We start from the raw sequence: 17,142 nt of genomic DNA, 5'->3' as shown, positions 1-17,142 counted from the left end.
TATACTAACAACGAAAACCAAGCTACACAATATTAACAAAATACAGCAAATCGGCTGATATATATCATCGATCTTCATTGCGTTGAATCGTGTTTTTCATTTCGACTTCTGGTTCTTCGCGATTATCAAGGTCTCCATGTAACTGGTGTTAAAAAACAGTCAGCTGTCTGGAGTTCTTCTGTTAACGAATCCATTATTACGGGCTTCTCAGCTTTACGCGTGATTTCAGCGTGATCTGGTCATATTGTATACGGAACGAATCCATGTAACGGTAAGTATAGCACATGAAAATATCAGCGATCGTTGTGATGAAGAGGTAGAAGACAGGTAAAAGACTCAGATGAAAATAGCGTTCAGGTCTCTAATTTTAGTGTATTCATCTTCAATGTACCCATTATGACAGGTCAACTGCCTATAGACAGAGACGTCACACCACATAATGGGTTAATACAATGACTTTACTTTGTTTTGTGAGTTGTTTTACGCCGCCAGATGAGCTACGAAGTGCCGACAGTGTCAAATTTATTTTCAACGGTATCGGCTGTTCCTTCTATGTGAACAAGTACCCAGGATCACCTCCTCGATATACAATCGAGCACTCGTTTCCAATAGTTTAGCTACGAAATTCCGCCGGGGGTCGGTTTAGCTGAATCTATCTGGAATTTTAATTATTAATTACCAATGTATTATAATAAATGATAAATGTGCGACCCGCGTTCTGAGTGTGTCACCCATAATATATGGTAAGCATGGGCGCATTGATACGATAGTAGAGGATAATGAGATATATGGGTTCCGTTTCGCAATATATGGGTTACGTTGAGCAGCAGAACACTGGATATCGGCCTAGTTAAAATATTGGGTGGTGCCGAAGGCTGTGCATACAGGCGCACCTTAAACCAGGTTTGGCGAAATAATTTGAGGCAGTTAGATACTTATTTACTTTCTGATGCGTCCCCGTAATGTTAACTTGCGCTGTCTCTCAATCGTGCAACGAACTCTAGCGGAAATTCGTTTCAAGAGTGGATGGCGAAACTGTTTGGACGAGGCGTGAGATCACGGGTATTTTATTGTGTTTGTGTCTGTCCGAGCGCTTTTATAGGCGTGTTTGTACGTTCCTATCTGTATCCGTGTGTGTACTAGCTCATGTTCGATAGATGGTCGGCATACCCCGTCTACGGCCCGGGAAGAGCGAGAAGACAGCGCGAAGACACACCGCGGGTTAGATTGTATTTTTTCCTGGTGGAAAAGCGGTCCGCAACTCGGTAAGCTCGCGTGGAGTACGGAAGAGTGGGTAAAGAGTATGGGACAGGCTAAAGCAGATACGGAAATAGGCGAACGAGCAGCGAAAATCATACAAGGAGGACGACGAACAGCACACCATATACCTCCTAGCTAGTGTCTCCAGTTCTCGAAGCCACTTCGTACCATTAGGCGTTCTTGGGTTGATGTTCGCGCCGAGATCGTAAGTGAACACGGGAAGGGCTGTCTTTTCCCCCTGTTCTTTTTCTGTGATGCTCTATTCCCTAAAGTGGCAACAACTTAGGTTGAAGCATTTCGGCATCAGTAGCCTAGCTGAGAATGTGTGCCTGCTTAGCTCTTTTCCCCCCCCGAAAGGAAGAACTGGTTCAGATCACGTCCGGTTGCCGCCGTAGGATGGCGGTGGCGACGGCAACGTCGCTGCCGATCCAAGCCGCAAGGAGCCAGTAACCACACGAATCGCATACCAAGAGTCTCTCAGCCAGCCTACCTCTGCACAGTAGTGGGGGAAAGTGTGAGAAAGATTGAAGGGGAAAACGTCTGCTACGAGACTTGAAGAGATAGCTACAGAGAGAGGAAAAGCAATGGCAAAATACAACAGTGCTCTCCAACGACGTGAAAAATGTTTAAATACACAGTTAGACTTGAGACGCCTATATAAAATTAGATACTGATATATTCGGTTACATATACTTAAATTGAGAATTTCGACTTTGCTTGTTTATAAGACACGTTACTGTTAGCAGCCGACTCTGTGACAGCGCATCGTACATAACATGGTTTGCAAAAAAATCCGAAGATTTTTTCAACTATATAGTGACTGACTGTTTTGGATTGAGCAGCATCGTGACCTGTTTGAGCTGTGAGATTGTAGGGAAAGCGCTCCTATTTTATCTCAAGCCGAAGACCGCTTTGGTGTACACCCTTGGCATATCGCTTTTAACACCATATAAGGCGATTATAGAGCTGTATATAGTTTCACTTATTTATGATGATTCAAAAGAAAAATGTTATGAAGCAAATAATACGGACGCACTTATTCGTATCAGCCGCGAAATGTCGACTGTCATCTAGTCGACACCTCTGCTCTCTAACATAGAACAATAGCCGACGGCACGTAGGTTGAAATTTCCAAACCAATGATTAGTTCATAAACAAGTAATTCAACATTCATGTATTCTACATCTAACTCGTCTCGGGTACACGTTATACGTATTGTCTTTAATATTATTGTCCCTCCAAACAAAAAAAACACTTCATTATGCCTCGTTAAACAACCTAAGTGATATGTTCTATTTTAACGAGCGTCACTCAGTCCCGCATCGCTTCCATGCATAGCAGCACATTTCTCTTCATCAAACCGCCGAAGATCGAGTCATTTATACGTTGACAGGGGAAGACCTTTCTTCGAATAGCAGAGAGCGCTCACCCAACCATTGACTCTGGTCCATTGCTGGCCTCTTACCACTGACAGAACGGTCTGATTCGTCGTAGAGGGTAGCTAGCACCTATATATGCGGCAAGGGTCGCAGCTGCACCACCAGGAATTCTATTCTAGCTTCCAGAAGGAACCATGTTGACAGTTGTCTGTTTGTATTTCGAACTCTATACTAACACTTGTCTATCTCTTTTTTGCTGTTGGTATTGTTTCCACTAATGGTACTAGTTGTAGTAGTCGGTGGCGATGTTGTTCCGAGAGAACGAAAAGCTGCCAACAAGAAGACGAGTTATTGCTATTGAAGCGGGGCGATCCGACAGTAAGCTGACAGATGTCAGAGAGAACGCACGACTTGGCCCGGCAGAATGCCTCGACCGCTCTGGACGCGCCTGTAGCCGGACGTCGAAGGCTATTGTGAGCGGGCGTCGGAAGGGCCATTTTTGGGCGGTAGGGGGAAGAAGGCTTCAGCTTACAACAACGGGTACCACGGTCTATCACTTTACTCTATCTGCAATGCGAATGGTATGGTGTGGCATGCTGTGAATCCGAATGGTTTGTTCAGTTATTACGACTACTAGTGCTGCCGTTCCCGATTACTGCGACAAATACTATCCGTCGCTCGTCCTATAGTTCCGCAGCCGATACTTGTTGATTTCGAAAATAGCGGGAGAAAAAATATATATTTGTGTTATGTATAATGTATACTTATGTTACACAGGAGTCCTTATTTTACATCGGAGAATAAAATGTAATAAACATAAAAAAAAAGGAAAGGAAGTAAAAACAAGCCTCTCAGACTATATCTGTCTTCAGCCATTAAAGGGCTTTATATATTTTTTGAGCTTCATAGTTTCCACCAGGGGCTCTGAGTGAAAAATTCAGCAAAAATTCTAAATGTTTTTTTCTGTCATAGTCGTGATGAATGATCGTTCAAGTGTCTCTTATGTATATTAACGGCAAAAACTCAATCAAATATTGGTCGCTTTCAGCAGATGCCTCTGTGAATATGCCAATGTCTAAACAAGTACCTATAATGCCTTCGAGCCTCTCGAATGTCTTTTATTAAAGCAATGTAAGACTATAAAATAAAGACTAAGGACTACTGGGATTGAAGATCGAACGATCTCGTAGAATAACATCGGTGGATTGATAGCGATCACCGACAGGCTATAGGTCTTCTTATTCGATAACCGATATGTGGAAAGCGAAGTGGGCAGATTTTGAAGTCTCGTAGTAAAGTGGTTTTAGGCCGAAAAGAGCCTAAATAATTTGCTAAGAGACCTCGACCGCGATGCATTTTATGTTTATGTGGTCATAATTAGAAGGTTTCAAGCAAAACCTCAATGCTCATCAAAGTTTACTAAGCACGCCCAAACAGGACGAGTTTCAGGACGCGTCTCAACTATGGTTGGCATAATTTTCAGTGGAATATGCCAATTTTTCGCTTGATTTAGTATCAATATGAAGTTAACGAGTTTGTGTGATGTTCAGCTGGGGGATGCGAACGCTTTAATTATGTCGTATGCGTTCTCTCGATTGTATGTTCGACGTGCATACACGTAGGACGTGTATGTTCGAATGTACATACACAAACTAATTTATTATATTAACGAAGCTGAAACGATTTTAAAAGTCGCAAAAATATCTTTAATCTAATACTACACATAAAGGTTCCCGTTACTTTCGGTTTATTGTTTCATTATTCAGATACGAAAACCAACAATTAAACGTTTCGCTAGAAAACAGCTTCTGATAGTGTCCATGATGCGGCACAACCGGCAGTGCTCTCCGATGCACGAACTGCCTATCTGTGTGAGCTAACAGTCATGCAAAGCCTGAAAATAATAATAATAAGACGTAAATGGTTTTTCCTATCTTTATTTCTGTTGTGGCACCATTGAGTCCACCAATTGTGTACGCAGTGCTTCATAAAAAAGTCAAACTTGCACAGCTAAAGAAAGATTGTCTCACCAACATGTAGGTGTATATATTCGTATCAAACTAGTTTTATTAAATTTCCTACCCAGATATATATCCGTTAGTAACATAACCGAGGGATTTAAATGCTGACTTTAGATTTTAATAAAATATTGCCTTTTTGCGTTGTACGTGTTTTTATAAATTTACATATGAATTAAATTAGATACTTGACGTTCGAATGAGTGTTCTGCAGTGTTTCAAATTCACTATTGTTAACTCAACCACTGAAAGAATCCCATAACATCGTACAGATGATACATGTAAGTACAGGGTTCAGGACTGGCATGTAATTTACAAAAAGTGCCAATATTTTACTCAAGTAAATGTTTGTTAGAGTATCAACCGCTTAAAAGTTGTATGAAAGAGCTTCGGCAGCGTCTCAGCCTTTCTGGAAGAGGCCTATTTAAAGTTTAACACGATGGAAGGCACCTCTCGAGCTACGATCGTAGTTCTGGCTGCATTGTTACTTTAGCCAAAACACCAAGAAACGCCAGCACATACCGCGTAGGCAGCAGCATTATCAAAAAGTCTGTTTCAAAAAAAAATTTCCTAAGTTTCTGTTCACTGAAATTTAGCTATGATAATTACCAAACCCTCTGGGGGACAGGATCGATAAAACAGCGTAAACCCTGTCTTGAAAGCTTTTTAACGCCCACGGCTAGTTTTAACCTGTGAAGGAGTTTTTGGAATCACGTTTTCGCTAGAGTTTTAGAAACTTGTTCGCACTCTAACGGAGTGCCGGGCTAGGCCTTGCTGGACTTAGGCGGGATTTTTCCAACATAACATGATAGTCATATGCCATGGTAATCATTTGTCAACGTTGAAATTTAAAGCAGCGATTTGCGCATGCAACGCGCTCAAAGAGATGAGCATTTACAAATCATTTGTGCCCCATAAAGTCTGTCAATCCCCATCGAATTACGTAAATCTTATGGTCTGTACAAAAGCTAATTAGTGTGGACAACAATTGCGTTGATCGAAATAGACAGCCTCAGTGGCCGTATACAGCAGTGCGCAATACGCAAGGTCCTCGAGATTGTTTACCCGTGATTCACATGTATCAGGACTGCACTAGGAATCACCTGCTTCCGTGTCGATGCGCGAGGGACGCACGCTCGAATATCTTGAATCATCCTTTGGTTAGGTCTAGAGGTGACGACGTCGCCTACCCGCCTTCTGTATGATTTAAATTCACACATTAATATGTCACTTCCATATGCCCATATATTCTACAGCAGTTTTACGAAAACCTCAACACAGATCTACCAGTAACTGTCCATACACATGCTGGTAGTATTGAGCATCTCGTAAACATGTCTTTCTTGGCAGATCCGAAATAAACACAAAGTTTAGCATCTCTGGAGCGGTATATGGAATATCCGTCTCGACGGTCGTTCTCCGCTTGTGTTTAGTTCGCTTGCCCATTCCACTCTCAGTACTGAAATCCTATCTTATAGCGATGTCAGCTCCCTCTTTTCGCTGCTTTAGACGCAGTAACAAAGAAAAAATAAGTCACGTCTTGCCACTTAGCAACGCCAATAGCTGTTGATACTGGCGCAGTCACATCGGCACGACGCCAGCTACTGCTAACGCTAGGAGGCATCTGTAGCTCACTTAATTTCAACGCTCACACATCTTCGGAGAGTCATGCGACTGTCGCAACCACGAGATTTGTGATGGCAGTTGAACCCGCTGCTCTAACCAGCGAGGTCCGGCGATTGCTAAGTTTGTCCATTCATTGGCCTGTGCATTGGGGGGACACAAAAACTTAAATGGTGTCGAATGGGACGCCTCGTCAACGTTGGGCCAAACAGACATCGTATAGTAAAATCGTCATTAGTACATTCCTATTACCACTGTTACTGCCACAAGTGCGCTAGCAACGAGCAAGAACCCAATGCGTATCGTGATTGGACACCTCTTTGGGGGTATTTTCATCGTCAGCGCACTTACAAGACTTACCGATGGATTCATTGGCAGCGTAGAATGCGGGCCGGATAGCGGACGTTATTAACATGGAAAACACATGAAGAAGGAATACGCTTCATTTGCTGTTTCAATAAAAGCAGAAGAAGAGAAGGCAGAAGGATAAGTAACAAATAGCAACGCTTAATAAAAAATTTACGAGGCCGAAAACGCTTTCTGAGTCAAACTAATGTCGACAAAGATCGTTGGCCGGATCGTCTGAACTAGAAAAGAGACGTTATGCAAAAAGAGCCGTGTAGAATAGGTCTATGCAAAAACTTTTACTGCTAGAGCGAGCAAATCACAGCTTATCGACTCGATAGGGAAGGCGGGGAAGATCCGATATTTGGTTGCGATGGCGTTAACTCAGAAGCGAGCCGAGCGACCGCCGGTTGTATAAAACATGTTAACATTTTCAATTTATTGTAACAAATGAATGATACTTAAATTTGCTGCGACAGAAATAATGTTATTTTGTTGCTAGCTCGTTTAGGTAACAGCTTGCTTATCTGCATGTGTGTATCGTATTAAAGTGATGGACGTTAGAAAATCGCTTAAGATGGCGCCCCACGGTAGTGAAATGCAAGAGTTTCGCCCTTGAGTAAAGTTATGAAATCTAGATAAAGGTAGAGATCATTCATCAAATAATGTAATCCAATAAAAATGGTCGTTTGTGATGGGTCTTTGTTGTAAAAATGAAGGCAAGAGATGAAAATGGCAATATAAATAGGTGTGCTAACTTGAGTGGAACGCATTAAATGTCCGCATCAAAATGCATACTACACAAAAAAGCGAATGTTTAAAACCTATTTGAGATGTTTTGTCTGCGCTCCGTGATCTTCCTTCGTGATTCTTCTTAGGTTGCCCCAGGGCTAATCCTCAATTTAATTTCCAAATTCTATTACGTAAATCCAAGTTCTATTACGTAAATGGGAAAAAAATTTATAGTACTCGCCTTACACTACTTGGTAGAAATGTGCATGACAAACTCATTACGCTTATTTATTGACATTTCAGGCTGTTCTTCGTAACGTTTCGCTTGAGCTTTTTCGCACTCACGGTGTATACCTCGCCGAGGTGACTGTTATGATACCTCGGTCGTGGGAAACGAAGGGCTCTTGGGCCCGACAGCCTCTTCCACGAGTAGAAGCGCCGAGTTGGCAGCAATGGCGCCAGGCCGATGTCCTCATCGAAAGAGGTGAAGAGTCTGTTTTTGGCGAAAATCCATTCGCAGTGCAGCACGCAGGCTGCGGTATTCAGGGTAGACATCTCGTCGTTCCAGATACGTTCCTGCGTGCATACGCCGCCGCCGATAAAGAACAAACGTCGAGTCGTTTCGATAAATACGGCAAACCACGTGAGTGAGCGCGCTCATCTTATATTTTACAATAATATCGTTATTATTGTTTTTTCCGTATGTGCGTTTTTATGTTCACACCGGTTTAGGATAAGGAATGTTCAGTAAAAAGGACTTGTTGAGGCAATTTTATCTCGAATCTCCGATATTATACTAATCGATTACAGATAATGTGTTTTTACGCGAGTGGGCTGTCTACCGGTATGGAGTGTTTAAGGAGCACGGATTTCCTAGGGACCCTGTTTACCCACTCTATTTACCTAGGCCGGGAACTCAAGATTCTAGCGATATTGAGCTAAATGTCTGCGCTGATCGGCCTGTTCGACCGAAGTTCAGGTTCGTTTTTTTGAAAACAAACGAGAACTAAACTATCAAAGGTAATTAGATAGACCTTATGTCATTATGTATAAAAGCAAATACGATTTGAGTATAGTTTCGAATGAATATTTCACCTTAAACAGCTTTAGCCATTCGATCCCCGAACGCCATGGATCCCCATCACTCTTAACCTTCTCTTCTACTTGGAAACACATCGTACTCACTGTATCCTGAAAGAAAAACGCGCTTAGAAGTTTACGCACATTTATATTTTACCATATAATACACGGGTTCAAATAACTAACTGCTCACCTGTTAGGTTCATCGGGGCAGTTTTTGAGGGAGGTAAAAATATAGAATTCTTGTTATTAGATACATCAGTACTCGATTGCTCTCTGACCCTGTAGGCTGTAGTGCTTATAGATATATGCGGTGAGACACATGACGACAATGTGATAAGGAAATCCCAAGTCGACGCGTTTAGCCTTGTATACCCCGACAATTGGCGGGACGGCGGTCTAATAGGCTCGCTACGGTGATACAGCTATCTAGAAACATTAGGACATGTTGTTATATGATGGTTTAAGATGATATATTGTCTGCCGTTTTCGTTAGTCGTTTCGTCTACTTGTTCCTGGGGATGATGTTCTCCCTTTGTTTCTCGTAAATCCTTCTGTCTGTCGAAAGCGCGGCAGATACGACTATTATTATTATTATTACCGTAAGGCAGCAGATCAGCTGAAATATAGCATCAATTTTACCGCGTCTACTATAGGGTCGGTCATCTTGCGGTATGAGTATAAAAATGTATTTGGCCAATTCGGAACATTTGTTCCATATTGCTGACTTCCGCCCAACTAAACTGTCATCAGTTATTCAATACATACACTTGATACCAACAGTTTTTTTTTGGAAAATTGTCTGGATAACTAATCGTACAAAGACAATGAACAACAATGTATAATAAATCGAACAAATACAGGATACACGAACGACGCCCCAGGAATACTGTTTGTTCGGATAACACGTGTAGACAAACTGAAATGAAGCTTTTAAATGAAAAATCTCACTTCGGTTAAGACTTTCATCCTGTAATTGCGAACTAGGCCATAAAGAATTTAGCATGGTGCTCCTCCAAAGAAACATTGACACTTAATGATAGAGATGAGTTATCCAACTTTAACTCAATGACGAAATTTTGGTGCTATGGTTTTTCTAAATGCTAGCTTTAAAAGATGGTCTGCGTACTGGTAACGAATATCTGTATTTCTTAATTTTATTGCTCATGCTATACTAAATGTTTTTTTTAAAAACACGTATTACTGAAGCTAGGTCCATTGTTGTTGCTGTCACTGATGGCATACCGATACGTTGTTCGTTAGAACTCTGCTTCTTGTCGCGTCGCAGATCTCGGGATGCTTGAGTACGATCATTACATTAGTCAGAACGCCCTCGCGTAAATAACGCTGGTGTTGAGTGCATCGTTTTTGTTAAATGGTTCTTATTGTATAATTCAGTAGAAATTTCCGATGCAAACACAAACTACTCAGAACACAATGACCGTGGCCGTGAGCGGACCACACGTAGTAGATGACATGAAACAGTTATGGAATCTTTTCGTACAGGACAACCAGGAGGTAAGTAGAAGATTTAGCAATATTCCTTTCAGAACCAAGAATTTGGGCCTTGCACTTACGTTCTAAGAACAATTTCTTGCTGTTACATTTGCATTGTATTGAGTTGCTCGCCACTATCTACTATGCTTCCTCTTTTAGCTCGTTATTTTTCGACAAAATTTGACTCGATATTGTCTGTATTCGAGTAAAGTTGTCTCTGTGCCGAAGGAGATCGTATCTCCGCTCAGTGTTTAAAGTCAGTTTGCCGTGGTCCTACCTATGACTACTAGACAAATGACTCTCATGTGACCACTGGGAGCGGTTCAATGCTATCATTAGAATTATTATTTCGGCCTGATTAGGTCGGCCCCCGGTAGGAAAGGTGCTGAGAGCTAATCGTCTTATGGAGTGCCTAACGCATTGACTCGAACGGACGTAAAACCCGAAACGGAGAGGATACAAGGGATGTAAATTAACGAAGGGTAACGAGTAGACTTTAATATTATACTACGTTTATTTATTATATTACTACGTATGCTTGTAAATAGTTGTGCGTTGACGTAATGAAGCTGATGAAGTTATCGCGGAGCCCCGTATCGCTTTTACATTGAGCTTTGAAGTCTCTTACGGTGGCGGCCGCATTTGCTGTAGCCTCATCGAGGGCGTAAGGCCAAAAATGTGTGAGCGTGCTTCTGTGTCTACGGAGTGTTGGTCTTTGGGCGACTTCTTGCAGAATCTCGCAGTGCGCGCACCCCCCATTAGCTACTTTTCACTGTTAGCTCTCGGCTAGAGAACGGTACCAGGTTTCTTGTCGGCCTGAGACCACCAAGGTTGACTCGTGTCCTGAGAGAGCTGAGATTGCAACTTGTTTCCCGTTTCAATCCAAGCACTCACTTTTCTGGCGGTCGTCCCGGGACAGAAATGAAAAGCGGCGAGCGGAATTCCAATTAATAGCGTATAAGTGACTGGGCCACTAGAGAACTGCCTGCCGTCTTCATTGCAATCCAACTAGCAGAAACACCCCGCCACCTTTGCCGCTAACCTTACACCCACTGGCTGATTCGTTGCTTGCTTGATGCAGCGTGTGCGATATGCTGACGAGCCACTTTCATTCAGCTACTAACTGCAGTGGGTGTCACGATAGCGGAACTGGTGATGGTGACTGTGTTAAAGAAGTTCAAGCTAAAGCGACTTCCAGGCGTCACATGACTCACCTTCAAAGCAGACACGGAATCGGCATTATTGTCCTGACTGTACCTGGCCCCAACTTTTCGCCTATACATCTAACACCTCAATTTCTTCAGTAATATCTGCACTTAATCGATTGAGTAAGATATTTCAGTCATTCAAGCAGTCTGTTTTCTCGGTCTTTGTTGGAGATTAAATATATGATGCGGAGCTAATTGAAGATAGTCAACTGTGTATTAAAAAAAAAAAAAAAATATATGTATATATATAAAAACCGTATCACACCTTATTCATCTAGTTATTAAACTCATCTACGTCCCTCTAAGGAAATTGTTACACCCAGCACCGATCAGGGAACATCGGTTATAGAAAAATGCATTGTTAGGTTTGATTTTTATTTACGTTGACTTTCTGTTGACTATGTACACACAATATTTCAGGAATGGCAACGGCATGTCATGCAACGCAACAATCAATCTAATGAATGGCCTTCCGCTGGACCATGACTGCATCCCAGTTTACTCGGCATTACATGACAATGCTGAAGCATCACTTATGAGTGGTTTGCCGTCGGCGACATACTTTTGCGGGGGAACAAGACCTCATGATCGAACTCTTCCGACAAAGCAAAACGTCATGTGCATGGGGAGATCTACGACGGAAATCATTGAGCAGCATCCCGATTTCTATAGAAGTACTAGGAAGTTAGTAAGGCAGTTCTTCTTTTACCAGCCATTAATTGGGGGAATTCACAAATGATATAATATCTCGTTTCCGAATACACGTTTCTATAACGTATGTTTGGCTCGCTATGTATTTTTTTTCAGTGGACTGTTAGGCCGTACACGGTTTTCCTTTGTTCAGGAGCGTGCCCAGGTGCTCGCATTCGTCATCCAAATCACCGAGGCCACAATGCAGCATGTAGGTGCACTCAGCACATACATTACGACAAAAATAGGTTTATAGTTTTAAAAAAATTACTATAGCTATTGTTTTTAGAAATATAGTAACATGACGTTATAGCTCATAATCTAATAATCATGATAAATAACACTTTTTTACTATGATTATACTAATAATATAATACTAATAATAACAAGAAAAACACTAAAAACATATTATTTTGGCCCTAACACTATAATACTTTCTCACTTGTGCCTAGTTTGCCTATTTTGTATAAAGATATAATTTTATATATCGCTGTAAACATCTTAAACTTATCAGCGTAAAGAACCTATAGAAAACCATTGGCCCACAGTCTATCTTAGTTTCAGCCTAAACTTCGTATGCATGTAACAGTTCACTTTTATTTAAAATGAAATCTTCTGAACAATGAAATACTGCTACAAAGGACCATCCAAAAATAAAATTATTTACTGAGTGCCCCCATGCACTTTTTTTCGCGTTCACAGGACCGACGCAATTATATTTTACGTGCCCTAAATCAGTTCCTTCGGAACGAGGCTCCGATCGACATGCAGATCGCGCTCGTGACCTACGGAACGATCGCAAGCGAGATCGCGTTGCGCAGAGCTTCAGCTAATGATGAAAGCGTCCGTAACGCCGTCGATGCGTTTATTCTAAACGCTGATATCGAAGGTGGCAATAACATCAATTCAACTCTCGAGGACGGGCTACGACTGACTCTCGAGGCGCTTAACGATACATCGGAAATTACTGGACGTCTTCCTTCAAATTACTTTACGAAGCGAGTTATAATCATTGGCGATGGCCACCTCGACAAACACTTTGACGAGATGGTTCGCCACAGCTATGATACTCAAGGCGTTCGTGTCGATGCTATTATCTTTCCTTCGCCTGAGGCAGCAGCGGCTTCAACTTCAGCGACATCCTCTCATATCAACAACAATGGTGTAGGTTCGGGCAAAGGATCGAATCTATTCCGACAGGAGACCTTACCAAAAAAAGACAACAATTTGGACGCGTTCATTTTCCAAACTGGCGGACGTGTTGTTGCTGTAGATGACACCCCGATAGATTCGTCGATAACAGTGACGGCTCTACAGGAGCTCTATGACGCGTTGTACACATTCACATACGATAGTACATCCGCAGTAGAATATGACAGCTTCAGCCAAATTGAGCAAAAAGAGTTCTACGGAAAAGAGCAGAGTGACATGGTATTTGAGTTCGATGTCGACCCCACTCTTAATGCAGAGCTTCGGGTACGTCTTGTTGGCCATGACTACGGCTCTGACCGGCCCTGGACAGTGTCGCCAAAGGACATTTTCCTATTTGCACCGATTGGTCATACAAATGGAAAAAAGCTTTATACTCCTAAAGACTACAAATACGTGTCAACCAATGCACAGTTCTGGTACTTCGAATTCAAAATACCGGAGCCAGCTGTTGGGCGCTGGAGACTAGAGGCGAAAGCGAAGAAGGATACCAAACAGCCGATTATTGTTTCTGCAGCGGCAAAACCGACAACGGCCGACGATGAACCTATCTCCGTAGATGTGTGGATTTCGCAACCCAGCTACAATGTAAGTTCTGTATAATGTATCGTACTATTTATGCTTCTAAAATAAGACGATAGTGTAAGTCGTTCAGAGCGCAAACAAAATGTGTAAATCCAGTGAGTGATGGCTCAACTTCACCAGATGTAAAGGATCTGTGTTTGTGCATGTTATTTAATAGCGCGACAGTTTCAAATTAGATGATGCGTAAGCTAGTTTCGAAATTCGTTCGTTAAGACGTAGAGCAATGCCGCAGTATCAGCAATTAAACAAATCGTAAAGTGCAGCCTAATACATAACGAAGACCAGGTTGTAATTTGCTGCGAATATACAGTGGAGTGCTTCTAAAAATCGGTATCTTTTTAAAGTCTTTCCCCTATATTTTACTGTGTGAGGAAGTTCTCGGAATTACCTTTTGGTGTAATAGGCCTGCCATCACCAAAACGCCTGATCCGGCGAGTTTTGCTGGACTTTTTCTAACAAACCTATGAAACGATATGATAGCAATAGATTAAAATAACCATTTGCCAATGTTAAGATATGAACCAGCGACGGTTGTTGGTTCATGGTCATCATGGCAGCACACTCAAAGAGATTACGCCACCCAAATTGCGCCATTTTGAAAGAAATATTCAACCAAGGCCGTGAAATGACCTCGTTCCGAACATCAAAACCTTACAGATTTAGTTATTATCGTTATAGAAATTGTTGTCATGCAAATGCGACCATGATAACACTTGCGATCCATATTCTCGACGATAGGTGAGCCTCCACGAGAAGGGGCTAATCGTTTACGCCAAGGTTAGCAAAGGAAGTCGGCCTGTGGTTGATGCAAAGGTGGTTGCCAAAATTACTCCCGTGTCCGATCAAACTGAGACTCAGCTGTGTATCGAACTGAAAGACAATGGAGCCGGGGATCCTGACATGACAAAGGATGATGGTGTTTACTCAAGATATGTTGAAAGCATCAAAAGCCTCGGGAGGCACCGTCTTGTTGTCGAGGCTAAGAGCGAAGGCAATGCTGCAGTTCTAAGGGGCGCAACTGTACCAGGTAGCTGCAAATCAAACAAATAGATAACATATGTCCTTGTTATGCAGTTGTTTAGCTTTTCTCAAAATAAGCTTATGACCAGCTTAAAAAGGTTTAAAAGGTAACTTCGCAGTGGGGGCTCATGAACCCCAAAACAAGCGTCACCTTGGCGACATGGCGCACTATAAGTAATACATGTTTATTGCTGATGTTTATCGCGACATAAATAGGGCCTTCGAGCTCACGTGTATATTATACTTCTTAATTTTTCAGATGACACTGTTCCACACACAGCGTGCTGCGGCAGTGCCGTTATGAGGACAGCCTTTAATGCTACTCGTCCATTTGCCCGTCGGGTGCACTTCGGAGCATTTTTTGTGACGCGTGTGACACAAGAGCAGCGCGAGAGTGAAATTCGTGCGCCCTGGTTTACTCCAGGGCGTATTGCTGACCTTCATGTCGTGTACCTGCAGTCCAATCATGGAGGACCTGGAGGAGTTTCTCTTGGCTGGACCGCAACGGGCAATGTACGGGATCATGGCCGGGCTGCCGCATATATTTTAAAAAGATTTGACAACCGAGACAGTGCTATAGCGCAATTTGATGAACGTGGCCAAGAGATCAACGCCTGGGAGATGGAAGGCAGTCCACTGATACCCAAAGAGGCCGGAAGCCCGGAACAGGTGTTTGTTAAGCTCGCCAGTGGAAGTTCCCTGCCCCTATACTTTGCCCTCAAAGTGAACAGTACTTATGGAGCACTTTCAGCTACGTCCAATATAGTGACTGTGTCTGTTATGCCGTCGGTAACAACAACCACGTCATCGATTTGGGGTCTCGGAAGTTCGTCTGGTCAAGGCGGCTCGGGGATGTCAGGCGGAACGACAACCGGTGACTTATTGTTCAGCGATCAACTACCGTCTGACCGGCGTGGTGACCCGCGCCTGTTGCCGAGCCAGCTGGCCCTCGTCATCGCAGTGCCTCTTGTCGTGCTAGTTCTTGGCGTGTGTATCCTCATTGTAATTGTGGCGCGTCGTCGAAAAGATCCTTTACTTGATAAGAAGGTGTCGACCAATGACAAGAATAATGGAATGAATTTGAGTACGTCGACTATTGGGACGTTACCTAAAGATTTTAACGTCTCAAACAGTAGCCCGGTTCTGACGCCTTCACCTGTGCTCAAAGAAGGTCTCAGTCCGGTAACGACAATGGCTCCAAATTTGTCGCTTGGCCCGAACATAGGACATGACCAAAACGTCTCCATGAGCATCGATCATTCGATGTCGCTGAACGATCACCCAACTAACATGTCACAAATGAATATGACAGTGAACGTCAATCAGATGCCGCCAGGTGGACTTTCACCTGTGAATCACTGGCCGGCTGAGGTATTGCTTGAACATTACAACAGGGTGCAAGAAGCCAAACAGCGCAACGAGTTACCCCCCGTATTAAGCCTGCAGCCAGGCCACCCCGACGAGTCCGTGCGATCTTCTAATCCCAGTCTGTACAATACGATGGATTCGCTTCGAAGTAAATCCCAGCTACTTAACTCTGTAAGTCCCCCTCAGGCAAATGGCGGTGTACAGCATCCAATAGTGAATCCACATGGCGGCATCTATTCTCCATTTTATGGAAACGTGGGGCCTATTGTAACGCCGACTGGAGTGCATGTCAACACTTCAAGAAATATCACGCACGTCTAGAAATGATATCAACCTCGTCCCAAGTTTCATAGGCAGAGAAAAGTACACGTCTACACTCAAAGAAGCCGATTATTACGACTTAGACGAATCAGTATTTGTCGACCCAGATCTCATGAGCGCGAGTAGTTAAAGAAGCCGTCATGGCGGAACCACACTACTTAACTGCGGAGCACCTCAAGCAAATATGGGAAGGATGTTGTTAGGTGACGCCGACGCGGAAAGCATTTGTAGCCTCAATTCAAACCTAAGTCTAAGAGCGAAGACAACAAACTCCTTATGCATGTCGTGTTCGTTCCCTGTCCGAATCACCTAATTAATCTCTTAATTTCACTTAGCAGGTAAACCACCAGACACACCGAAATTATACAATACTTTTAAATGCTTCTAATTCACAACATTTGTATTCTCGATTTGTCATTAGGAAAACTTGTTTTGTACACGTGCACATCATTTCGGTATAGCGCATATTGTACGTATCGTTAGGTATGTCGATTTCGCAGCAAGCCGGCTGTATTAAGAAACCGGACGGATTACGAGAAAGGTCTCTATCGCAATTTTACGATATTACGAAGATGAGTCGTTTTGTCTTAACGAATCAGACCATTGGAGTCTGATCGCTATTACGGTCGATATACGTTCTCCTGTTTTGTGGAAGTGTCTGATTGGAACGGAATGAGAGGACAAAGCACATCCGTTTTCATGGCACTCGTCGCGCTAGAATGAACAGAAAAAGAGACTTTTGTGCCCACTGCCGAGCTTGACGAGTTCCATGTCATTGTGATACGTCATGTAATTACGTGTTTATAC

At 42.8% G+C, this 17,142-nt stretch overlaps 1 protein-coding gene across 1 annotated transcript in view; it reads left to right on the top strand.

The window, feature by feature from the left end:
* Nucleotides 1–17,136, top strand: part of LOC111263074 (calcium-activated chloride channel regulator 1) — a 50,631-nt gene extending 33,495 nt beyond the window's left edge. The window contains exons 2-8 of the mRNA XM_086969445.1: nt 7,661–8,000; nt 8,168–8,336; nt 11,563–11,826; nt 11,950–12,043; nt 12,535–13,629; nt 14,365–14,653; nt 14,906–17,136. Of these exons, the coding sequence (XP_086825571.1) occupies nt 7,661–8,000; nt 8,168–8,336; nt 11,563–11,826; nt 11,950–12,043; nt 12,535–13,629; nt 14,365–14,653; nt 14,906–16,335 (3,681 nt within the window). The 3' untranslated portion in view covers nt 16,336–17,136. The remainder of the gene's footprint in view (nt 1–7,660; nt 8,001–8,167; nt 8,337–11,562; nt 11,827–11,949; nt 12,044–12,534; nt 13,630–14,364; nt 14,654–14,905) is intronic.
* The last annotated feature ends 6 nt before the right edge of the window (nt 17,137–17,142 follow it).

The sequence above is a fragment of the Varroa jacobsoni genome, unplaced genomic scaffold (assembly GCF_002532875.2).
Source record: "Varroa jacobsoni isolate VJ856 unplaced genomic scaffold, vjacob_1.0 scaffold_731, whole genome shotgun sequence".
In the NCBI taxonomy this organism is placed as follows: Eukaryota; Metazoa; Arthropoda; class Arachnida; order Mesostigmata; family Varroidae; genus Varroa; species Varroa jacobsoni.
The sequence above is the reverse complement of the archived record's forward strand: the minus strand, read 5'-3'. Positions and strand labels throughout refer to the sequence as shown.